The sequence below is a fragment of the Bombina bombina genome, chromosome 12 (genome assembly GCF_027579735.1).
Source record: "Bombina bombina isolate aBomBom1 chromosome 12, aBomBom1.pri, whole genome shotgun sequence".
Classification (NCBI taxonomy): Eukaryota; Metazoa; Chordata; class Amphibia; order Anura; family Bombinatoridae; genus Bombina; species Bombina bombina.
Genome location: NC_069510.1, coordinates 38,276,964 through 38,303,867, shown reverse-complemented (window position 1 = coordinate 38,303,867; position 26,904 = coordinate 38,276,964). Strand labels below are relative to the sequence as shown.

Sequence of the window (26,904 nt, the reverse complement as noted above, 5' to 3'; positions counted from 1 at the left end):
ATAATGAATTAAGTGTAAGGCCCTGACTATGTTGTCTTTAGCCTCCCGTCCCGGTATGAAGCCCACCTGGTCTAGATGAATGATATCGGGGAGGATTCTGTTTAGTCTGTGGGCTAATACTTTCGCAAAAAAATTTAGATCTGTATTTAATAACGAGATGGGGCGGTAGTTTGCTGGGAGGATAGGTGTTTTATTCAGTTTGGGTAAAAGTATTATATGTGCTTCTAAGGCTCTTGCAGAAAAGGTCTCGGAGGAGTCAATAGACTGGAAATAGTTCAGAATGTGTGGGGATAATATTTCTCGGAATATCGAGTAATATTTGTGGCCAAAGCCATCTGGGCCCGGAGTTTTCACCGTCGATAAGTCTTTAATAACTAATTGTATTTCTTCTAACCGGTCTTTCTGTTCAGGTGAGATGTTGGGTAATTTCAAGCGTCTAAGGAAGTTATCAATCATTTGTGGTCTTGTCATGGGGTTATGTACATGGGTATTAGGTGTATTTTGGATGTTATATAACTTCTGGAAAAATGTTTTAAAGGTATGAGCAATACTTCGTGTTGAGTAATGTGAGTGTCCTTTTTCATCTGTAATTTGGAAAATATACTTTTTGTGTGTCCTGTGCTTGAGGTATCTTGCTAGTTTTTGTTGGTTATGTAAGGCATGCCTTTTATGTTCTTTAGATAGATGTAATGCAAGCTTTTGCTTTTCCAAAGTAAGTTCTTGCAACAGGTTGTCAGGAATTTATCCCAGACCAGAGTTGTTACTATGAGTAACGTTTTTTACAGAACACAGCTGCAGACTTAATTTATGTTTGTACCACTCTAGGAATTATCTATTTATATTGATAATTAATAGCTGTTTCCTAAAGTGGAGATATTCAGAAATGAGTCAGATTGAAATAATATAGTTATTCAACCCACTACAAACTTCTATAATGCTGCTTATTATCGGAGCAAAAGGATGCTCATAGAGAGAGAGAGTGAGTGACAGGCAATACTTCTGGTATAAAAGGAGGATTGACAATGATAATATAATGTATCAGATTCTTCGTAAGTCCTGCCAAAAGGAAAGTACAGTTCTGATTTCTACTACCGATAAGGTACAGTGAGTATGTGTAATCCTTGAGGAGCCAAGGGAATACAGTGATGCTTGTCAGCTCTGCGAAGAGTAACGCTGATGTCCGTAAGTACTGCTCCTGCAGTTCCTTGTTAATGCGGAGACTTGTGGGCGTGAGCTGAGTGAGTTCGGCAAGAGTGACAGGTGACGTCACACGCCGATCCTCGCTACAAACAGAAAGTAAATGTAGCGATTTGAGCAATCTTATGAGGTATGTTTGTAATCCAAAAATGAAAATAGAGCGGTTTGAATGATTAACCGTAACTGACTGAACAGAACTAAAGCAAATGCAGTTTCCAGATGATCAGAGAGTTGATGTAGATTGTAATGGAGTAATCCACTAGAAACGGATTCACTTGGAGTTAGGTATATTGATGCTGAGGAATCCTATGAGTAATGCAGGAAATGAACCAGTTGACTTTAGTAGAAGTCAGGAAACATAGGAAAAGACTGTAGAGAGCTCAGATTCTATAGACTACTGTGAACATGGAGTCTAAATTACTAAGCACTAGGAACAGGGCGTTGTTAGGATTTATAGATTCAGAGTGAGGCTGATGTCATAGGTGGGAGGAATAGAGTATATTCCTGACATCTCCCCCCCCAGGGAAGACAATAGACGTCAAGGACCAGGACGATCCGGATGTCGCCGATGGAACAGAGAGACCTTCCGAGGTGCATGTACTTGATCAGAGGGTTCCTAAGAGTCCTCGTCAGAGGAATATCCAAGCCATCTGACGAGATATTGTAACTTCCCTTTGTGGAACCTAGAATCCAAAATTGAAGCTACATCAAATTCTTCAGACAATGGAATTGTAGATGGTGGGGGAAGTATGATGTCCTGATTCCTCATAGGGATGTGTGGTTTGAGTAGAGATACATGAAAGGTCGGGTGGACCTTCATAGAATCTGGCAGACGAAGGGTAACTGCATTTGGATTAACAATTTTAACGATTGGGAATGGACCAACAAACAACCCACCTAGCTTTTTACTGGGAATGCTTAATTTCAGGTTTTTCGTTGATAACCAAACCAGGTCTCCAGTCGTGTATGTGGGAGAAGGTCTTCTGCGTAAATTATAATAATGTTGATGTTTTTCTTGGGACTTAGAGATGTTTTCCTTTAATGTGTTGAATATATTGCGATGGTTGGCAGTAAAGTCTATAGCACTCGGACCATATGATGAATTTATATCAGAGAGGTCCGAAGTAGGGTATGAATTTGGATGAAAGCCATACGTGTCCAAAAATGGTGACATTTGGGTTGTGGAATTTTCCGAATTGTTGAAGGCAAATTCTGCCGTTGGTAAATAGGTTAACCAATCTTCTTGTTGATAGGAACAATAACAACGAATGTATTGCTCCAGCCATTGGTTCACCCTTTCTACCTGGCCATTTGTTTGAGGATGGAATGCTGTGGTGAATCGGTGGTCTATCTGCAAGAGTGCAGTAAGGGATCTCCAGAAACGAGAGGTGAATTGAGTTCCTCGATCAGAAGTCATAATCTTCGGTAGACCATGGAGGCGAACAACGTTCGAGAGGAATAATGTAGCTGTTTCAGAAGCTGTTGGTAACTTATGAAATGAAGTTCTGAGTGGGAATTATAGAAGTGCATTCAGGAATGTATTCTGGAGGGTCGTCTTTTCTTGACAAAGCATCTGCCTTACCATTTTTGGAAGATGGCCTGTATACAATGTGTAAGTTAAATCTAGTGAAGAAGAGATTCCAGCGCATTTGTCTAGCAGAGAGTGTTTTATTAGTTTGTAGATAAGCGAGGTTTTTATGATCTGTGAAGATGATGATGGGCAATTTGGTTCCCTCAAGCAGGTGTCTCCAGTTTTCCAATGCTTTTTTAATCGCCAACAGTTCCTTTTCCCCAATTGGATAGTTTCTTTCTGGGGAAGTCATGACCTTAGAGTAAAAAGCAACTGGATACATTGGTTCAGTGGGAGAGGACTTCTGTGATAGTATTGCTCCTACGGCAAAGTCAGAGGCGTCAACCTCAAGAATATATTGATAATCAGCATTGGGGAAATGGAGGATCGGTGCTGAAGTGACTTTTTGTTTGAGTAGATCAAATGCTGAGGATGCTTCCTTGGACCAATGGAATCTGGTGAGGGTACTCGTAAGCTGAGTTAAAGGTTTGGCAATAGTAGAAAAGTTTCTAACAAACTTCCGATAATAATTAGCGAAACCCAAAAAACGTTGAAGCTGTTTTCTGTTTTTGGGGATAACCCAATTTTTTATGGCCTCAACTTTGTCTTCCTGCATACTGATCCCATTTGGAGAAATGTTGTATCCAAGAAAGGAGATGGTATCAGTGTGAAACTGACATTTTTCAAGTTTTGCATACAATCTATGGGTACGGAGTCGTGAGAGAACTCGACGTACATCTTTTATGTGATTGTCAAAAGAACTTGAGTAGATGAGAATGTCGTCAAGGTATACGACCAGGCACACATCAAGTAGGTCTCTGAAAACATAGTTGATAAAATGTTGGAATGTTCCTGGGGCATTGCAGAGACCAAAGGGCATAACCAGATACTCAAAGAGACCATACCTTATTCTAAAAGCGGTCAACCATTCGTCTCCTTCACGAATTCTAACAAGATTGTATGCTCCTCTCAAATCGAGCTTGGTAAAGATGGTTGCATGTTGGAGACGTTCTATCAATTCAGGGATCAGTGGAAGGGGGTATCTGTTCTTTATAGTGCGTTGGTTCAAATCCCTGTAATCGATGATGGGTCGAAGTGATCCGTCTTTGTTTTTCACGAAAAACATCCCAGCACCCGCAGAGGAAGTTGAAGGACAGATGAAGCCTTTTCGGAGATTCTCATCTAGGTAAATCTTGAGATGTTCCAGTTCTGGAGAGGATAACGGATACAAGCGACCATAAGGAATGGAAGAACCAGGTTTTATGTCTATCGGACAATCGTATATCCGATGGGGAGGAAGTGATTCTGCCTCTACTTTACTGAAGACGTCTTTATAGTCGGTGTAAACCTGTGGTAGATGAGGTACTTCTGGTGCCACCGAAAGAAGAGTGGCTTTCGGAACACAATGTTGTTGGCAGAAGGTAGAATTCAAAACAACCTTCAATGTACTCCATTCTATAGAAGGTTGATGTTTTTTGCACCAAGCTAAACCTAAAACAATAGGAAAAAGTGGAGATGGTAGAACATCAAACTCTATTAATTCAGTATGACCGGTTGAAGTAGTAACTAAGAGAGGAATGGTTTGATGTGTTATAGGACCACTTGCAATAGAAGACCCATCAATAACTCGCACAGCAACTGGTGAATGCTTAATCACACATGGAATTTTATTACTTTATAGCTACATTGAGAAAATTCCCATAGGCGCCTGTGTCAATGATAGCTTCAGAGTGTAGGCTTCGCTGGTCCCACTGTAAAAAGATAGAAAGTTTGCAGTAAGTGTGTGTCAACGTAGGAGTCTGTGTAGCTGATAAAGAAAAACACTTACTTTTCTTTGCCTTTAAAAGCAATGGACAGTCAGTGACAGCATGGGAGGAATTGGCACAGTACATGCAGAGCGAATTTAATCTCCTCCTAGTTCTTTCCTGCAAAGTCAGTGGAGCTCTTGCTAAGCCGACTTCCATAGGTTCAGGTCCTGGTCTTGATTGAGAAGAGGGATGTGAAGATTGTGCTGGTTTTGGTATCTGGTCTGTATGACCCCTCTCTGACTTCCTCTCTCTTAGACGTCTGTCTATTTGGATGACGAGAGTCATGAGAGCTTCCAATGTTTTTGGTAAATCAGTTCTTGCCAACTCATCTTTAATGTTCTCTGCTAGGCCAAGTCGAAACTGGTTACGGAGAGCTATGGGGTTCCATTGAGAATCTCTGGCATACTGCTTAAACTCAGTTATGTAATCCTCAACGAGATGTTTGCCTTGTCTCAAGTTTCTCATTGAGGTCTCTGCTGAAAGCTGAGCATCTGAGTCCAAATACAGCTCATCCATCTGAGTAAAGAAATCATCTAAAGATGCCAGGATGGGTTGGTTAGTCTCGAAGGAAGCATCTGCCCACACACGGGGTTCACCCCGAAGGAAAGAGATTACTGTTAGGACTTTAACCCTTTCAGTGCAATAAGTCTTAGGTTTCAACCCAAATAATAAATGACATGCAGTTTTGAACTGTCGATAATGTTTCCTATTCCCTGCAAAGGGTTCTGGTAGAGAGACTATTGGTTCAGGGATTGGTTCTGGTTTTGGAGCAATTGAATCACGTATGATTCTTCTTAAGGATTGATTCTCCAGCTCTAATTCCCTTAGTGCTAAACCCATTTGATCTACTCTCTGAGAGAGTGAGTAAACAAACTGGGGTAAGTCTACTGGATCTGTAGTCATCTTGGCTTAGTAATATGTCAGGAATTTATCCCAGACCAGAGTTGTTACTATCAGTAACGTTTTTTACAGAACACAGCTGCAGACTTAATTTATGTTTGTACCACTCTAGGAATTATCTATTTATATTGATAATTAATAGCTGTTTCCTAAAGTGGAGTTATTCAGAAATGAGTCAGATTGAAATAATATAGTTATTCAACCCACTACAAACTTCTATAATGCTGCTTATTATCGGAGCAAAAGGATGCTCATAGAGAGAGAGAGTGAGTGACAGGCAATACTTTTGGTATAAAAGGAGGATTGACAATGATAATATAATGTATCAGATTCTTCGTAAGTCCTGCCAAAAGGAAAGTACAGTTCTGATTTCTACTACCGATAAGGTACAGTGAGTATGTGTAATCCTTGAGGAGCCAAGGGAATACAGTGATGCTTGTCAGCTCTGCGAAGAGTAACGCTGATGTCCGTAAGTACTGCTCCTGCAGTTCCTTGTTAATGCGGAGACTTGTGGGCATGAGCCGAGTGAGTTCGGCAAGAGTGACAGGTGACGTCACACGCCGATCCTCGCTACAAACAGAAAGTAAATGTAGCGATTTGAGCAATCTTATGAGGTATGTTTGTAATCCGAAAATGAAAATAGAACGGTTTGAATGATTAACCGTAACTGACTGAACAGAACTAAAGCAAATGCAGTTTCCAGATGATCAGAGAGTTGATGTAGATTGTAATGGAGTAATCCACTAGAAATGGATTCACTTGGAGTTAGGTATATTGATGCTGAGGAATCCTATGAGTAATGCAGGAAATGAACCAGTTGACTTTAGTAGAAGTCAGGAAACATAGGAAAAGACTGTAGAGAGCTCAGGTTCTATAGACTACTGTGGACATGGAGTCCAAATTACTAAGCACTAGGAACAGGGCGTTGTTAGGATTTATAGATTCAGAGTGAGGCTGATGTCATAGGTGGGAGGAATAGAGTATATTCCTGACACAGGTCCTTATCTGATGGAGATTGTTTGTGTCTAAATTCAAGGTGTTGTATTTTATCGAGATATGATTTAGTGGATTCTCTTTTGGTTTTATTAATATATGCTTTTATGGCCATCAATTCCCCCCTAACAACGCTTTTATGGGCCTCCCACAAAAGGTGTGGGGAAGTTTCGGGGATAGTATTAATCTGAAAGTATTCAGTTAATACTTTGGTTATTTTTAAGATATTCTGTGTGTCATTTAACAGAAAATCATCCAATTTCCAGATGAAATCTTTTATGGGTTTCGAAGGCCAGGATAGAGAGCTAACTATTGAGGCATGGTCTGACCATGTTATTGGCCAAAATTTTGCGGAATTAAACAATGACAAGCCTCCCACATCCGAAAATATGTAGTCATTTCTACTCTATATCTCGTGTGGAAAGGAGTAGAATGAATAATCCCTGAGTTGGGGGTGTAATGTTCTCCAAACATTGTGTGCAACGATACTTTTAAGGTGAGAAATTATTTTAGTAATTTGGGATAAAGGGATCGAGGAATGATGTGATGAGCAATCCTTGCCTGGATTCAATGCTACATTAAAATCTCCGCACATAATAAGAACTCCTTTTTGGTAGTCCAATATATGGTTGGAGATTTTTTTAATGAAGGAGTGTTGATCAGAGTTTGGGGCGTATAAAGATTTAAAAGTTTACCGGTCTATTATATAATAATCCTATTAGAATAATATATCTTCCTTCTTTATCTTTGATAGTTTGCAATTCTTAAAAAGGAATACCTCTTTTAATTAAAATGCCTACTCCTTGTTTATTGTGGGAGGCCCAGTAGCATGTGCCATAGAGGCGAGCAAAAGTGGAGGGTTCCCTTCCTTTTCTAAAATGTGTCTCCTGAAGAAACACTATGTCGGCTTTGTGACTGCGGAAATCTCTTAAGGCTATTGTTCTTTTATTAGGGATATTTAGGCCTTTAGCATTGACAGAGTACAGGTGCAGGTCATTGGTTGGTGGAGAGTGAGTTTGTTGTTTAGCCACGATCAGTATGATGTGAGAGTACAATGAGCAATATGTATATATACTTTAGATAAATGCGTACAATAAAAGTATGTTTGGGAGTGCAAGACGGGACAGGATGAAAACCTAAAAACAAAAAGGTCAAAAACAACAAGTAAATTAAGGATGGGTCAAAAATTGACATGTTTTCAAATATGAGGTAGCACGTCTCTAGTTAAGTCTCTGGCTCTTTCAACAGTTATACCAATAGGGGGGAGAGAGACCCCTGGCTCGGTTTATCTAGGTAGCTACTAGCTAAGAGTGTTGCATTTCTCTATAATAGTATATTGTTAACATTTGGGATGGCAGTAATACATTTTGAACAATACAGAGTATAACACAACCTTAATTAACTAATTTTCAACTTGAGTCATCTCATTGATCAACAAACGTAGTAACCTATCATCTACTTTTGCAAGGGTGAAACTATCGATATAGGCCTGTGGCTTAGTTAAAACATTAGACTATGTTTGATGCTATAAGTACATATAAATAACTAGCAGAAAGCCAAAACATAACATGAGGGCCACATATCAATGGAGTTTTACTTAATCATATTTATTTTTAATGCCTAGGGAAATTTTGGGTAATTGAACAAAAACCCTAACAGGAACACAACAAACAGCATCTTCAAAACTATTGTCATCTATAACCACTGGCAGAATCTTCTAGTATAAACCTGGAACATGCAGTCAAATGCAAGACTTTCGTGTTAGGGTATACTTATCAAATCCTGTACTGTGGACTGGAAAGTCATCATCTCTGGACATAAACAGAGGAAGCAATCACTTCCAGAGTGTAATGAGAGTTCATGTTTCAACTTCAGAGTCCCCTATCTTTTTCTTCTTATGATGGACGGTAGACCATTGTGATCTCTGAGGGAGAGGAGCAACCCCACAGTGGGAGATATGATCTTGTGGGGTAGATGAATTAGGTTGAGAGAAGGTAATGTTAAGACCTTTAGAGAAAGAGATCAGATCATCTGGTTCTTTATATATGTGTGTTCTCCCTTCTTTCTGGACTATAAGGCTAAAGGGGAATCCCCAGCGATATTTCACCTTTTTCTCTTGAAGGGTTTGCGTAATAAAACGGATTTCTCTACGTTTTTCAATAGTAGCAGGGCAGATGTCTTGAAAAATCTGGATACTGTAAGTTTGAAATTTAATTTCACGTTGCAGTCTCACTTGTTTCCAAATTGCCTCTTTATCCAAATAATTGACAAATTTTATAATGATGTTTCTCGGTGGATTGGGAGGAGTAGGTATAGGTTTCAACGCCCTGTGGGCCCTTTCCATAGATGTATCCGAGAGTTTGAGGGTTGGTATGATGTATTCAAATAGTTGCAAACGGTACAAAGGTAGGGATTCTTTAGTGGCTTCCTCTGGGACCCCACGTATTCTCAAATTGCTTCTCCTGTTCCTATTGTCCAGGTCCTCAACCTTCAATTGGAGGGACTTAATAAGTGATTCATGTCGTGTCAGCTAGTGATTAACGTCAGACACTGTGTTGTTTAAGGTATGTTGGCCCTCTTCCAGATATTCCAATCTAGCCCCCATTTCGTTAATGTCTTTTCTCAGAGAGGACATTTCTGTTTTAATAAAAGTTTTCAAGTCAGCGAGGTCAGACTTGGATGGAAGTTGTGAGATAGTAGATTGGATCTCTGTAAGTTGGTCTATCTGCGGAGAAGGGGTTATAGGTAAAGAGTCCAATAAGTGAGTGTCATTATTGTGAGTATGAGGTTGCCCTAAAACCTCAGATTCTTGTTTATGGAAGAAGGAGTTCATAGTGTTGGATGGTGTTGTTATCTGTTTTTTTTATCAGGTTTAGTATTTCGTTTAGATGCCATCAGGAAATTTTGAGGGTCTGATGTCAGTGTTTCCAGTAAGGTGTTAGCTTGTCTTATCGATTTACTAACCGGGGTCATGCCGGTATAGAATATCTCTCTGGTCCCGGATGTTTCACAATTATGTATTTTAGTATGTCAGCTTAGTTTGGTGCGTTACAATCTTCTACCCCTTGCCTCAAAAAGTGACTCACCCAAAGATGCTGTGTTGTAATGAGAGAGGAGACTAGTTCTTTTAATCTGGGCCACGTTATCACCACCTCACAGGCGGTAGGGACATAGCATAACTGATCTAAAGTGACCGACCCGGGGTATCACACAGGACGTAGTGGACAGATCCGGAAAGGTAGTCAATCTAGTCGGATAGTTCCTCTTGGCTTCTCAGCTCCTTCACGGCTTCCCAAGAGTTCACGTTGTTCTGCCTCGTGGTACAGCGCAATAGCGGCGGTGTTTGCGCCGAGCCCCAGTCTGAGCCGGAACACCGCTTCAGGATTCTTCGCTGCTTTAGAGGTAAATAGGGCAGTAAATAGGCAACACAACTGTTGCAGTGTTTATAACAGATTCCTCTGCGACATTCTCTTCGAGTTGTCGTCCAGACCTGCTCTTGTCATGAATCTCCGGGGGTTGTCATGATGGACAGATTTGTCACCAGGTATAGTTCCCTCAAGACTCTTTTAGTAGCGTAGTTGATTTTCAGAAGGCTCTCTCTGACCAAAGCTTTAAAAACGAGCCAGAGACTTAAGACATGCCACAGAGCTTTTTAGAATGCGGCCATGTTCCTGCACTGCTACGCCCCACCTCCCAAACCCACAATTTGTTATCACAATTTATGTTTAGTTTTGTGTCTTCACAATTGTTTGCATTTGGCCCAGAAATTCACTTTTCACTCATTTTCTATTTCATAGATGCGCTTTAACCGTGATGTTAATCTGATATCTCACTGTGTTCACCATGTTGCTGTAGTTATAAGAATAACTACTGGGCCTATTTAGATATGCCTTTCAACCAAGGATATCAAGAAAATGAAGCAAATTAGATAATTTAAGTAAATTAGAAAGTTGTTTAAACCCCCAAAAAATGATTTCATGATTCAGATAGAGCAGCAATTTTAACCAACTTTCTAATTTACTCATATTATCAATTTTTCTTTGTCCTTTGGTATCTATATTTGAAAAAGCAGGAATGTAAGCTTAAGAACCGGCCCATTTTTGGTTCAGCACCCTGTATAGAGCTTACTGATTGGTGGGTACATGTAGCCACCAATCAGCAAGCGCTACCCAGGTGCTGAAGTAAATTAGAAAGTTGAATGCTCTATCCGAATCATCATGAGAGAAAACATTTGGGTTCAGTGTCCCTTTAAGTGAGGCCCAGAACTGTCCGAAAACCATAGGTCTCTTCTTCAAGAATCTATACCCCTAGCTAGCAAGGTGACTGCAATGCATTATTAAAGAAACGCTAAAGTTGTGTCATTGTATTTGCGATTGATATTACGGTATTTCTCTGTCTTTTTGTGTTAAACTATTTATTTTTTATTTACAGCCACTGACGATATAGTCAAAGTTGAAGTTTGGGATGTTGTTGATAAAGGTAAGATTCCTGCTGGCTTATGTGTAACAGATTATTGTCAGAACAAAATAAAGCATTTACCTCCAGAAAACATAATTCTTCTTTTTGACTCCACCTAATCTCTTTTATATTTTCCTGTGTACAAATAATTTGTTGCTGATCATTTGTTACCAAAAAATTGTTACACTAAAATGTTTCTTAAAAGGACAGTCTAAACCTTGGTCATCTTAAAGTCTTACCTTAGATTAACAGTCTAAACCTTGGTCATCTTAAAGTCTTACCTTAGATTAAGCTGCAAATAGACTCCGACACCTTTTCTATATCATGCAGCAGGAACAGTAAAAAAGTCATTTTAAATTAATATTGTTTCTGGACACTTTGATATGGCTGCCAAGCTCCACCCGCTGATGACATCACGATCTGGGCTGCATATGGCATCCAATCACAAAAGGCTCACTAGCTGAATTCAACAGACTGTCAATGCTATTCAGCAGAGTGCGTAGATGCAGCCTGGATTGTGATGTCATCAGTGGGTGAGGCTTGGCAGCCATTTAAAAGTGGCCAGAAACAATATTCATTTTAAAATAACCTTTTTACCATTCCGGATGCATGATATAGAAAGGGTGCAGGGGGCTATTTGCAGCTTAATCTAAGGTAAGACATTAGGATGACTAAGGTGTAGACTGGCCCTTTTAAGCATTCTGTTTTCTTAGAGTATTTTATTTTGAAACAAAATCCATTTTCTTACTTTGGGCCAGATTACAAGTGGAGCGCTAAATATCGCTTTCAAGAAAGTGATATTTGCGCTTTTCAGTTACTTGCGAATTGAATTTTTGTGCTTTCTTTGAACTCTTTTTTTCTCCGGTTAAGTGTAGTCAGTCCACGGGTCATCATTACTTATGGGATATTAACTCCTCCCCAACAGGAAGTGCAAGAGGATCACCCAAGCAGAGCTGCCATATAGCTCCTCCCCTCTACGTCACACCCAGTCATTCTCTTGCACCCAACTAATAGATAGGATGTGTGAGAGGACTGTGGTGATTAAACTTAGTTTTTTATATCTTCAATCAAAAGTTTGTTATTTTAAACGACACCGGAGTGTGTTGTTTCCTTCTCAGGCAGAATTTGAAGAAGAATCTACCTGAGTTTTTGTATATGATCTTAGCGGACGTAACTAAGATCCGTTTGCTGTTCTCGGCCATTCTGAGGAGTAAGGTAACTTCAGATCAGGGGACAGCGGGCAGGTTCACCTGCAAAGAGGTATGTTGCAGTATATTATTTTCTAAGGAATGGAATTGACTTTGAAAATACTGCTAATACCGATATAATGTAAGTACAGCCTTAAATGCAGTAGTAGCAACTGGTATCAGGCTGACATGTATATATGTTTACACTTAAGTATTTCTGGGGAATGGCACTTCACTGGGAAAATACTGTATGCATATAACTTTTAGCCTAACTTGCAGTGTGAGCGACTAGCAGCAGGCTTTTTAATGACATTTCATATATTAGATTTTAAACGTTTACTGGCATGTTAAATCGTTTAATTATCTGAGGTACTTGGTGAAAATTGTTTTGGGCTTTATTTTCCACATGGCTGTCGTTGTTTTAAATTAAAACAGTTTACTGAGCTTCCCTCACTGTTGTAGTGTGAGTGGGAGGGGCCTATTTTGGCGCTTTTACTACGCATCAGAAATTCAGTCACAGTCTGTCTTTTTCTCCCTGCATGATCCAGGACGTCTCCACAGAGCTCAGGGGTCTTCAAAACTAGTTTTGAGGGAGGTAATCACTCACAGCAGACCTGTGAGACTGTGCTTGACTGTGATAAAAACGCTTATATTGTCAATTGTTATACGTTTTTTTCTGATATTAAGGGTTAATCATCCATTGCTAATGTGTGCAATCCTTTTGCTAAATTTGGTTTATATAACTAATCCGGTTCATTTTTATTCAACTGTGTCAGTTTTTTGTGTGCTTCTTAAAGGCACAGTAACGATTTTACATATTGCTTGTAAATTTAGTTGAAAAGTATTTCCAAGCTTGCTAGTCTAATTGCTAGTTTGTTTAAACATGTCTGACACAGAGGAAACTCTTTGTGCAATATGTTCAAAAGCCAAGGTGGAGCCCAATAGAAATTTATGTACTAATTGCATTGATGCTACTTTAAATAAAAGTCAATCTGTACATGTTAAGCAACATTCACCAGACAACGAGGGGGAAGTTATGCCGACTAACTTGCCTCACGTGTCAGTACCTGCATCTCCCGCTCAGGAGGTGCGTGATATTGTAACGCCAAGTACATCAGGGCGGCCATTACAAATCACTTTACAAGACATGGCTAATGTTATGACTGAAGTTTTGTCTAAATTGCCAGAACTTAGAGGTAAACGAGATCACTCTGGGATGAGAACAGAGTATACTGATAATGCTAGGGCCATGTCTGATACTGCGTCACAATATGCAGAGCATGAGGACGGAGAGCTTCATTCTGCGGGTGACGGATCTGATCCAAATAAATTGGATTCAGACATTTCAAATTTTAAGTTTAAGCTGGAAAACCTCCGTGTATTGCTAGGGGAGGTGTTAGCGGCTCTGAATGATTGTAACACAGTTGCAATCCCAGAGAAAATGTGTAGGTTGGATAAATATTTTGCGGTACCGACGAGTACTGACGTTTTTCCTATACCTAAGAGACTTACTGAAATTATTACTAAGGAGTGGGACAGACCCGGTGTGCCTTTCTCACCCCCTCCTATATTCAGAAAAATGTTTCCAATAGACGCCACCACACAGGACTTATGGCAAACGGTCCCTAAGGTGGAGGGAGCAGTTTCTACTTTAGCTAAGCGTACCACTATCCCGGTGGAGGATAGCTGTGCCTTTTCAGATCCAATGGATAAAAAGTTAGAGGGTTACCTTAAGAAAATGTTTGTTCAACAAGGTTTTATATTACAACCCCTTGCATGCATTGCGCCTGTCACGGCTGCGGCAGCATTTTGGTTTGAGTCTCTGGAAGAGACCCTTGACTCAGCGACATTAGATGAGATTTCACTTAAGCTTAAAACCCTTAAGCTAGCTAATTCATTTATTTCTGATGCCGTAGTACATTTAACTAAACTTACGGCTAAGAATTCCGGATTCGCCATTCTGGCACGCAGAGCGCTGTGGCTAAAATCCTGGTCAGCTGATGTAACTTCTAAATCGAAACTACTTAACATACCTTTCAAGGGGCAGACTTTATTCGGGCCCGGTTTGAAAGAAATTATCGCTGATATTACAGGAGGTAAAGGCCATGCCCTGCCTCAAGACAGAGCCAAACCCAGGGCTAGACAGTCTAATTTTCGTGCCTTTCGTAATTTCAAGGCAGGAGCAGCTTCAACTTCCTCTGCTCCAAAACAGGAAGGAGCTGTTGCTCGCTACAGACAAGGCTGGAAACCTAACCAGGCCTGGAACAAGGGCAAGCAGGCCAGAAAGCCTGCTGCTGCCCCTAAGACAGCATGAAGTGAGGGCCCCCTGATCCGGTAACGGATCTAGTGGGGGGCAGACTCTCTCTCTTCGCCCAGTCTAATTTTCGCCAAGGCACGAAAATTAGACTGTCTAGCCCTGGGTTTGGCTCTCATATCTCAGGGATATCTTCTGGACTTCAAAGCTTCTCCTCCACAAGGGAGATTTCACCTTTCAAGGTTGTCAACAAACCAGATAAAGAAAGAGGCGTTTCTACGCTGTGTACAAGACCTTTTACTAATGGGAGTGATCCATCCAGTTCCGCGGTCGGAACACGGACAAGGGTTTTACTCAAATCTGTTTGTGGTTCCCAAAAAAGAGGGAACCTTCAGACCAATATTGGATTTAAAGATCCTAAACAAATTCCTAAGAGTTCCATCATTCAAGATGGAAACTATTCGGACAATCTTACCCATGATCCAAAGAGGTCAGTACATGACCACAGTGGATTTAAAGGATGCTTACCTTCACATACCGATTCACAGAGAACATTACCGGTATCTAAGGTTTGCCTTCCTAGACAAGCATTACCAGTTTGTAGCTCTTCCCTTCGGGTTGGCTACGGCTCCAAGAATCTTTACAAAGGTTCTGGGCTCTCTTCTGGCGGTACTAAGACCGCGAGGAATTTCGGTAGCTCCGTACCTAGACGACATTCTGATACAAGCGTCAAGCTTTCAAACTGCCAAGTCTCATACAGAGTTAGTACTGGCATTTCTAAGATCACATGGGTGGAAAGTAAACGAGTAGAAGAGTTCTCTCTTACCACTCACAAGAGTTCCCTTCTTGGGGACTCTTATAGATTCTGTAGAAATGAAAATTTACCTGACAGAGGACAGGTTAACAAAGCTTCTAAATGCTTGCCGTGCCCTTCATTCCATTCAACACCCGTCAGTGGCTCAATGCATGGAGGTAATCGGCTTAATGGTAGCGGCAATGGACATAGTTCCTTTTGCACGCCTGCACCTCAGACCGCTGCAATTGTGCATGCTAAGTCAGTGGAATGGGGATTACTCAGATTTGTCCCCTACGCTGAATCTGGATCAGGAGACCAGAGATTCTCTTCTATGGTGGCTTTCTCGGCCACATCTGTCCAGGGGGATGCCCTTCAGCAGGCCAGACTGGACAATTGTAACTACAGACTCCAGCCTTCTAGGTTGGGGCGCTGTCTGGAATTCCCTGAAGGCTCAGGGATCATGGACTCAAGAGGAGAGTCTCCTTCCAATAAACATTCTGGAATTGAGAGCAGTTCTCAATGCCCTTCTGGCTTGGCCTCAGTTAGCAACTCTGAGGTTTATCAGGTTTCAGTCGGACAACATCACGACTGTGGCTTACATCAACCATCAGGGAGGGACAAGAAGTTCCTTAGCGATGATGGAAGTATCAAAGATAATTCGCTGGGCAGAGTCTCACTCTTGCCACCTGTCAGCGATCCACATCCCAGGAGTGGACAACTGGGAGGCGGATTTCCTAAGTCGCCAGACTTTTCATCCGGGGGAGTGGGAACTTCATCCGGAGGTCTTTGCCCAAATACTTCGTCGTTGGGGCAAACCAGATATGGATCTCATGGCGTCTCGCCGGAACGCCAAGCTTCCTCGTTACGGGTCCAGGTCCAGGGACCCGGGAGCGGTCCTGATAGATGCCTTGACAGCACCTTGGACCTTCAGGATGGCTTATGTGTTTCCACCCTTCCCGATGCTTCCTCGTTTGATTGCCAGGATCAAACAGGAGAAAGCATCAGTGATTCTAATAGCGCCTGCGTGGCCACGCAGGACCTGTTATGCAGATCTAGTGGACATGTCATCCTGTCCACCTTGGTCTCTGCCTCTGAGACAGGACCTTCTAATTCAGGGTCCTTTCAAACATCAAAATCTAACTTCTCTGAAGCTGACTGCATGGAAATTGAACGCTTAATTTTATCAAAGCGTGGATTTTCGGAGCCAGTAATTGATACCTTAATACAGACTAGGAAACCTGTTACCAGGAAAATTTACCATAAAATATGGCGTAAATACTTACACTGGTGCGAATCCAAGGGTTACTCATGGAGTAAGGTTAGGATTCCTAGGATATTGTCTTTTCTACAAGAAGGTTTAGAAAAGGGTTTATCTGCTAGTTCGTTAAAGGGACAGATCTCAGCTCTGTCCATCCTTTTACACAAGCGTCTGTCAGAAGTTCCAGACGTTCAGGCTTTTTGTCAGGCTTTGGCCAGGATTAAGCCTGTGTTTAAATCTGTTGCTCCGCCGTGGAGCTTAAACTTAGTTCTTAACGTTTTACAGGGTGTTCCGTTTGAACCCCTTCACTCCATTGATATCAAGCTGTTATCTTGGAAAGTTCTGTTTTTAATGGCTATTTCCTCGGCTCGTAGAGTCTCTGAATTATCAGCCTTACATTGTGATTCTCCGTATCTGATTTTTCATTCAGATAAGGTAGTTCTGCGTACTAAACCTGGGTTCTTACCTAAGGTAGTCACTAACAAGAATATCAAGAGATTGTTGTTCCATCATTGTGTCCTAACCCTTCTTCAAAGAAGGAACGACTTCTGCACAATCTAGATGTAGTCCGTGCCCTGAAATTTTATTTACAGGCAACTAAAGATTTTCGACAAACTTCTTCCCTGTTTGTCGTTTATTCTGGACAGAGGAGAGGTCAAAAGGCATCTGCTACCTCTCTATCCTTTTGGCTTCGTAGCATAATACGCTTAGCCTATGAGACTGCTGGACAGCAACCTCCTGAAAGGATTACAGCTCATTCTACTAGAGCTGTGGCTTCCACTTGGGCCTTTAAGAACGAGGCCTCTGTTGAACAGATTTGCAAGGCTGCAACTTGGTCTTCTCTTCATACTTTTTCCAAATTTTACAAATTTGACACTTTTGCTTCTTCGGAGGCTGTTTTTGGGAGAAAGGTTCTTCAGGCAGTGGTTCCTTCCGTATAGAGATCCTGCCTGTCCCTCCCGTCATCCGTGTACTTAGCTTTGGTATTGGTATCCCATAAGTAATGATGACCCGTGGACTGACTACACTTAACAGGAGAAAACATAATTTATGCTTACCTGATAAATTCCTTTCTCTTGTAGTGTAGTCAGTCCACGGCCCGCCCTGTTTTTTAAGGCAGGTCTAAATTTTTTAATTATACTCCAGTCACTACTGCACCCTATAGTTTCTCCTTTCTCGTTTGGTTCTCGGTCGAATGACTGGGTGTGTTGTAGAGGGGAGGAGCTATATGGCAGCTCTGCTTGGGTGATCCTCTTGCACTTCCTGTTGGGGAGGAGTTAATATCCCATAAGTAATGATGACCCGTGGACTGACTACACTACAGGAGAAAGGAATTTATCAGGTAAGCATAAATTATGTTGTTCTTGTCATAACCCTTAAGGAGTCTAATCCCCATGGCAGATGAGATGCACGCACAAAAAGAGAGAAGCGCTCAACCAGGGAATAAAGTAAAAGTGGTAGCTTGTTCTATGGCTAGTCACCACCCCACGAGTAGCCTCTTTTTTCCCCCAGAATGTGCCTTTAGCTAAGAGGATTTATCCTGCAGTATATCAGTCTGGTTCTGCATAAAAAGCACAGTCCAGTCACAAAATACCAGGCAATCCCTCTCTGACCAAGAGACATGACAACCATAAAGGCAGGTTTTGGCCTTGTGTTTGCCTCCTCAGTGAGGTGCAGCCATATCCTGTAGGCACATTAGGCAACGGGTTCACGTCTGGTTTTCTGCTATCACCCTTAGCACCTGATGATATAAAGCTCTCCGCTCAGACGAGATAATATAAAATCCTCCAACACTGTGAGATCCCTAGTGAGATTCTAGATAGACAGATTTTGCTAACAAAATTTTATAACAAAAAGGGCAGAACTTGGAAGTCCCAGAGAGATGAGAGAGGCCTTTCCTGGAAATTAATTAGGTACTCTGGGATACAGAATTTCAGAGGGGAGAGAGAAGTTAACAGGAGCAACCTGAGATTCTAGATAGTCAGATTTGGCTATACTTCTCCAAGGGGCGTTCCATGCATTTTTGTATGGGTAGGAGAGACACGGTCAGTACAATATAGCACTACATGATGTGAGAGTTTTGCTACATTTACATTTTGTGCTTTGAATTTTATATTACTTTACATTTCTGAGTGTTTTATTAAATTTAAACTTTGCACTTTCTATTTTGCATTTAGCAGTGTATTTAGGATTGATATTTTACACATTTTTAATATGCTTTGACAGTTTCTGTGTAACTAACATATTAGGGTAATTCTTTTGTATATGTATGCATATCTTTTACAGTTTACATTGAGTTTTGTATTTCTTATGTTTAGAATAAAACTGAAAAACTGACAGCTTCGGTTTTTCAGAGAGCTTCATTACTTTCTATGGGCTCTATAAGCAAAGTTTCTCTAGTTTGGAGAAAAATTATAGTGCAAACTTCACAGGGGCTGAACTCACTGTATTTCTTTCATGTAATTGGCAAGAGTCCATGAGCTAGTGACATATGGGATATACAATCCTACCAGGAGGGGCAAAGTTTCCCAAACCTCAAAATGCCTATAAATACACCCCTCACCACACCCACAATTCAGTTTTACAAACTTTGCCTCCTATGGAGGTGGTGAAGTAAGTTTGTGCTAAGATTTCTACGTTGATATGCGCTTCTCAGCATTGTTGAAGCCCGATTCCTCTCAGAGTACAGCGAATGTCAGAGGGACGTGAAAGGAGTATCACTTATTGAATACGATGATTTCCCTAACGGGGGTCTATTTCATAGGTTCTCTGTTATCGGTCGTAGAGATTCATCTCCTACCTCCCTTTTCAGATCGACGATATACTCTCAATTTACCATTACCTCTACTGATAACTGTTTTAGTACTGGTTTGGCTATCTGCTATATGTGGATGGGTGTCTTTTGGTAAGTATGTTTTTTATTACTTAAGACACCTCAGCTATGGTTTGGCACTTTATGCATTTATATAAAGTTCTAAATATCTGTATTGTACTTATATTTGCCGTGAGTCAGGTTCATGAATTTCCTTCTGCAGACTGTCAGTTTCATATTTGGGGAATATAAACATTTTTTTTAAAGAAATTTATTTCTTACATGGGGTTTATTCTTTTTTTCAATTGACTACTTCTTGCAAATTGCAGGCAGTATTAGGCCCGCGGGTGCGTCAAATGCTAAACTTTATTGCGTCATTCTTGGCGCGAAAATATTTTTGGCGCGAAAAAATATGTCTGACGCAATTTCGTCATTTCCGGTGTCATACTTGACTCGGAGACCTTTCACACGGTTGCGTCATTAGTGACGCGAGTGTGTCATTTCCGCTTATTTTTGCCAAAAAAGTTTGTTACGTTGTGCGTCATACTTGGCGCCAAACTTTTTCATTATTTCAATACCCCATTGATGTTTGCCTCTTGCCTTTTTCTCTATCAGAGGGCTATGCTATTTGCATTTTTTCCCATTCCTGAAACTGTCATATAAGGAAATAGATAATTTTGCTTTATATGTTGTTTTTTCTCTTACATTTTGCAAGATGTCTCAATCTGATCCTGCCTCAGAAGTTTCTGCTAGAACATTGCTGCCTGACATCGGTTCTACCAAAGCTAAGTGCATTTGTTGTAAAATTGTAGAAATTATTTAGCCAAATGTCATTTGTAATAGTTGTCATGATAAACTTTTACATGCAGATAGTGTATCCATCAGTAATAGTACATTGCCAGTTGCAGTTCCTTTAACTTCTAATGTGCATGATATACCTGTAAATTTTAAAGAATTTGTTTCTGATTCTATCCTGAAGGCTTTGTCTGCATTTCCACCTTTTAATAAACGTAAAAGGTCTTTTAAAACTTCTCATTTAGTTGATGAAATTTCAAATGACCAACAATATAATAATTTATCCTCTTCTGATGAGGATCTATCTGATACAGAAGATCCTTCCTCAGACATTGACACTGACAAATCTACCTATTTATTTAAAATAGAGTATATGCGTTCTTTATTAAAAGAAGTGTTAATTACTTTGGATATTGAGGTAACCAGTCCTATTGACATTCAGTCTAATAAAGGTTTAAATGCTGTTTTTAAACCTCCTGTGGTTTCTCCAGGGTTTTTTTCCCATTCCTGAGGCTATTTATGATATGATTTCTAAGGAATGGAATAAGCCAGGTACTTGTTTTATTCCTTCTTCAAGGTTTAAAAAATTGTATCCTTTACCAGCAAAATCTATAGAGTTTTGGGAAAAGATCCCCAAAGTTGATGGGGCTATTTCTACTCTTGCTAAACGTACCACTATTCCTATGGAAGATAGCACTTCCTTTAAGGATCCTTTAGATAGGAAGCTTGAATCTTATCTAAGGAAGGCCTATTTATATTCAGGTCATCTTCTCAGACCTGCAATTTCTTTGGCTGATGTTGCGGCTGCATCAACTTTCTGGTTGGAGAATTTAGCGCAACAGGAATTGGATTCTGACTTATCTAGCATTATTCGCTTACTGTAATATGCTAATCATTTTATTTGTGATGCCATTTTTGATATTATCAAAATTGCTGTTAGATCCATGTCTTTAGCTATATTAGCTAGAAGAACTTTGTGGCTTAAATCTTGGAATGCTGATATGACTTCTAAATCTAGATTACTATCTCTTTCTTTCCAAGGTAATAATTTATTTGGTTCTCAGTTGGATTCTATTATTTCAACTGTTACTGGGGGAAAGGGAGTTTTTCTGCCTCAGGATACAAAACCTAAGGGTAAATCTAAGGCTTCTAACCGTTTTCGTTTCTTTCGTCAGAATAAGGAACAAAAACTCAATCCTCCCCCCAAGGAATCTGCTTCCAATTGGAAGTCTTCCTCAAATTGGAATAAATCCAAGCCATTTAGGAAACCAAAGTCAGCCCCTAAGTCCGCATGAAGGTGCGGCCCTCATTCCAGCTCAGCTGGCAGGGGGCAGATTAAGGTTTTTCAAGGATATTTGGATAAAATCTGTCCAAAATCAATGGATTCAGAGCATTATCTCTCAAGGGTATCGAATAGGATTCAGAGTAAGACCTCCTGTAAAAAGATTTTTTTCTCTCATGTATCCCAGCAAATCCAGTAAAAGCTGAGGCTTTCCTGAAGTGTGTTTCAGACCTGGAGTCTTCAGGGGTAATCATGCCAGTTCCTCTTCAGGAACAAGGTTTGGGGTTTTATTCAAATCTATTCATTATTCCAAAGAAGGAAAATTTATTCAGACCAGTTCTGGATCTGAAAATTTTGAATCATTATGTAAGAGTACCAACTTTCAAGATGGTGACTATAAGGACTATTCGGCCTTTTGTTCAGCAAGGACATTATATGTCCACAATAGACTTGCAGGATGCATACCTTCATATTCCGATTCATCCAGAATATTTTCAGTTTCTGAGATTCTCTTTTTTAAACAAGCATTACCAATTTGTTGCTCTTCCATTTGGCCTAGCAACAGCTCCAATAATCTTTTCAAAGGTTCTGGGTGCCCTACTCTCTGTAATCAGAGAACAGGGTATTGCGATGTTTCCTTATTTGGACGATATCTTGGTACTAGCTCAGTCTTTACATACTGCAGAATCTCACACAAATCAACTAGTGTTGTTTCTTCGGAAACATGGTTTGAGGATCAATTTACCAAAAAGTTTCTTGATTCCTCAGACAAGGGTCACCTTTTTAGGCTTCCAGATAGATTCAGTGTCCATGACCTCTTCAGCTTTGTATGCTGAATCAATGGTGCAGGGATTATACAAAGATATCACAATTAATATCCTTAAATCCCAATGTATGACACTCTCTGACATGGTGGATAGATCACCATCGTTTAGTTCAAGGGGCTTCTTTTGTTCGGCCAACCTGGACTGTGATCACAACAGATGCGAGTCTTTCAGGTTTCAGAGCTGTTTAGGGATCTCTGACAGCACAAGGGGTTTGGAAATCTCAAGAGGCGAGATTAACAATAAATATTTTAGAGCTCCGTGCAATTCTCAGAGCTCTTCAGTTTTGGCCTCTGTTAAAGAGAGAACCGTTCATTTGTTTTCAGACAGACAATATCACAACAGTGGCATATGTCAATCATCAGGGTGGGACTCACAGTCCCCAAGCTATGAAAGAAGTATCTCGGATACTTGTTTGGTCGGAATCCAGCTCCTGTCTAATCTCTGCGGTGCATATCCTAGGTGTAGACAATTGGGAGGCGGATTATCTCAGCCGCCAGACTTTACATCCAGGGGAGTGGTCTCTCCATCCAGATGTGTTTTCTCAGATTGTTCAGATGTGGGGTCTTCCAGAGATAGATCTCATGGCCTCTCATCTAAACAAGAAACTTCCCAGATACCTGTCCAGGTCCAGGGATGTTCAGGCGGAAGCAGTGGATGCGCTGACACTTCCTTGGTGTTATCATCCTGCTTACATTTTCCCGCCTCTAGTTCTCCTTCCAAGAGTGATCTCCAAAATCATCATGGAACAATCATTTGTGTTGCTGGTGGCTCCAGCATGGCCACACAGGTTTTGGTATGCGGATCTGGTTCGGATGTCCAGTTGCCCGCCTTGGCCACTTCCGTTACGGCCAGACCTACTATCTCAAGGTCCGTTTTTCCATCAGGATCTCAAATCATTAAATTTGAAGGTATGGAAATTGAATGCTTAGTACTAAGTCATAAAGGTTTCTCTGACTCAGTGATTAATACTATGTTACAAGCTCGTAAATCTGTCTCTAGAAAGATTTATTATAGAGTTTGGAAGACTTACATTTCATGGTGTTCTTCTCATAAATTCTCCTGGCATTCTTTTAGAATTCCTAGAATTTTACAGTTTCTTCAGGATGGTTTGGATAAGGGTTTGTCTGCAAGTTCCTTGAAGGACAAATCTCTGCTCTTTCTGTTTTATTTCACAGAAAGATTGCTATACTTCCTGATATACACTGTTTTGTACAGGCTTTAATTCGTATTAAGCCTGTTATTAAATCAAATTCTCCTCCTTGGAGTCTTAATTTGGTTCTGAAGGCTTTACAGGCTCCTCCATTTGAACCTATGCATTCTTTGGACATTAAACTACTTTCTTGGAAAGTGTTGTTCCTTTTGGCCATCTCTTCTGCTAGAAGAGTTTCTGAGTTTTCTGCTATTTCTTGTGAGTCTCCTTTTCTGATTTTTCATCAGGATAAGGCAGTTTTGCGGACTTCTTTTCAATTTTTACCTAAGGTTGTGAACTCTAACAACATTAGTAGAGAAATTGTTGTCTCTTCCTTGTGTCCTAATCCTAAGAATTCTTTGGATGTGGTAAGAGCTTTGAAATATTATGTGGAAGCTACTAAAGATTTCAGGAAGACTTCCAGTCTATTTGTTTTATTTTCTGGTCCTAGGAAAGGTCAGAAGGCTTCTGCTATTTCCTTGGCTTCATGGTTGAAACTTTTGATTCATCAAGCTTATTTGGAGTCGGGTCAGGCCCCGCCTCAGAGAATTACAGCTCATTCTACTAGATCAGTCTCCACTTCGTGGGCTTTTAAGAATGAAGCTTCAGTTGATCAAATTTGCAAAGCGGCAACTTGGTCCTCTTTGCATACATTTACTAAATTCTACCGTTTTGATGTATTTGCTTCTTCGGAAGCAGTTTTTGGTAGAAAAGTTCTTCAGGCAGCTGTTTCAGTTTGATTCTTCTGCTTTTGATTTAAGTTTTTTTCTTTCAAATATAAAAATAAACTTATTTTTTTGGGTTGTGGACTAATTTTTTCAGCGGAATATGGCTGTTTTTATTTTATTCCCTCCCTCTCTAGTGACTCTTGAGTGGAGATCCACATCTTGGGTATTGATATCCCATATGTCACTAGCTCATTGACTCTTGCCAATTACATGAAAGAAAACATAATTTATGTAAGAACTTACCTGATAAATTAATTTCTTTCATATTGGCAAGAGTCCATGAGGCCCACCCTTTTTATGGTGGTTATGATTTTTTGTATAAAGCACAATTATTTCCAAATTTCCTTTGTTGATGCTTTCTACTCCTTTCTTTATCACCCCACTGCTTGGCTATTCGTTAAACTGAATTGTGGGTGTGGTGAGGGGTGTATTTATAGGCATTTTGAGGTTTGGGAAACTTTGCCCCTCCTGGTAGGATTGTATATCCCATATGTCACTAACTCATGGACTCTTGCCAATATGAAAGAAATGAATTTATCAGGTAAGTTCTTACATAAATTATGTTTTTTTAACAAAAAGGGCAGAACTTGGAAGTCCCAGAGAGATGAGAGAGGCCTTTCCTGGAAATTAATGAGGCACTCTGGGATACAGAATTTCAAAGGGGAGAGAGAAGTTAACAGGAGCAACCTGGGGCTGATATTAAGTCTGTTTGCACTGCAGCAAATACAAATTAACCTTAAATGTTTTCACTACAATTTAACTTGTTTTTGCCACTAGTTTAGAATATATAACTTTTCTGTCTGTTAAATAAGTGTATTGTGAATTTTGAGCTAAACTTTACCTGCATACAGCTGGCAAGTTAATTCAGTGAGACAAGCTTGTTTAAAATGCTTACAGTATTTCACAAGAATTGTGTAAGAGCTTCAGACATACCCTGGGAACTCCCCTGTTCCGTCCAGAGAACTCCCCTGCCCCTCCCACTTTTTGAAGTTGTGTTTTATTTTACAATTGAGAAAATTCAAAGTGCAACATAATTTGTAAAAGATACAAAGATATATAGAAAGTATGATCATAATTTGTTAAAGTAACACAGAAAGTTTCAAAACAATGAGAATTTGTAAGTGCAGATAACACCCCTTAGACAAGTATAGCAAAATTAATCTTATTAGAGATCTTGCAGTGCTTCTAATGCCTGCAAGATTTTTCACGTCCGATCCGGTGAATGTTAGATAATTGTTTTAATTGTTTGCTAAGGCCAGTTATGCAACAATTACACGAGCGTTCAAAAGAGAAGTTCCGTTTAATCCAAATGATAGCTATGTACTTATGTTAAAGGGACAGTGTATGGTAAAGCTGTTTTTTCCCTTAATTTGTTTCCAGTAACGTTTTATACCAACAACAGAGTAGAAAATGTATGAGACGTTGCTCATTTATCTTTATTTTCATATATGAAATAGTTTGGTTTGTTGTTGTTGTTTTTTATACCACAACCTATTAAATGAGCTGATCTTGCAAGGATATCATATCTGCTTATTTTATCACGTTATATACACACATGCTTCCTTATCTCTGTTTATACCAAAGCCCAATAGTTAGAGAAATGTGTTTTATTACTTACTCTCCCAGTGGCGGTAGGAGAGTGCTACTATTGATTTTGCATGCAATGCATTACAGACTTTTCTTGCCATCTCTTACCATGAAATTACTGTTATCAGTGCCTTTTTAAAAGGATTTCTAACCCACATGTACTGATGATTACTAAACATTTTGACATTTTAAGGGGAAAATGTGTATTACTTTTATAATAAGAATAAGTTTGACTTAAAGGGACAGTAAACACCTTGCAATTACATTTTTCTGCACTCTTTGAACAGATTAACACATCAGCAGAATCTGAACATTATTAGAACAATTTAACACCTTGCTTACTGCCTTTGGTTTTTTTTAATGTTAAAACTCCACCATCACTTTCCTAATTTGGAGGAGCCAATCTGGACTTGACTCTGGAAGAGACAGGTCTTGCCTCTGTCATTTTGTTAACAAAATATCCATTGTATGGCTTTAGCAGAAGTGAGAAGATAAGCTGTAAATTAGGGACGCATATGTGGCAAGGTTATGCTTTGTGGAATGTGCTTTTTCACTTTTCAGGACGGAAAAATCCACAATTTTAGATTTAAATGACATAAAAAGGAGAACAAACAAATGAAAGTATATTGCCAAGTTGTTTTACCATGCATAGTTAATCAGGTTATATTACATTATATCTGAAAGTGCTAATAAGTTTACTTTTGTTGAAATAGGTTAAAATTAGGCACGTGCATTTGCATATTTTCTAATGATCCGAATGCGTAACAAGGTGGCCGGTCACAGCGTTTTGGCTCTTTTCGGTGCCATATTCTTCTTGTGAAAGACCACACTAAGATCTTGATTTTCATAGATCTTAGTGGGTTGCACTTTCACAAGAAGAAATACGGCACCAAAAAGCGCCGAATGCTATGATCGGCCGCCTTCTTACACATTCGGATCATCGCAAATGATCCAAATGCACGTGCCTAATTAAAATATACTCTTCTGCAGAATCAAAATGATCTCAACTAAAAAATAAAAACTGTTTAACTATTACTGGTGAAATAAAGAATACCTCTTCTGTTGTGCTGTGATTGAGCAGTGGAACAATGACACGTAACAGAATTTATATTTGCTGGAATTTAGAAATAGTGCGATAAACACTTGTCTTGTCCATAGGGGTGAAATGAAACGGACTGGATTGTTATAAATTATTCAGGGCTAGATTTCAAGTGGAACGGTATTTTTTTATTTTCACTATAGCGAAAACTCCTCTAGGATTTT

General features: G+C 39.9%; 1 protein-coding gene across 2 annotated transcripts in view; it reads left to right on the top strand.

Annotated features, from left to right (window-relative positions):
* The window catches only part of RABL6 (RAB, member RAS oncogene family like 6), a 169,799-nt gene that overhangs the window by 47,142 nt on the left and 95,753 nt on the right, over positions 1–26,904 (top strand). For both annotated transcript variants that reach the window (XM_053695822.1, XM_053695821.1), the window contains exon 4: positions 10,900–10,947. In XM_053695822.1, coding sequence (XP_053551797.1) covers positions 10,900–10,947 — 48 coding nt within the window. The remainder of the gene's footprint in view (positions 1–10,899; positions 10,948–26,904) is intronic.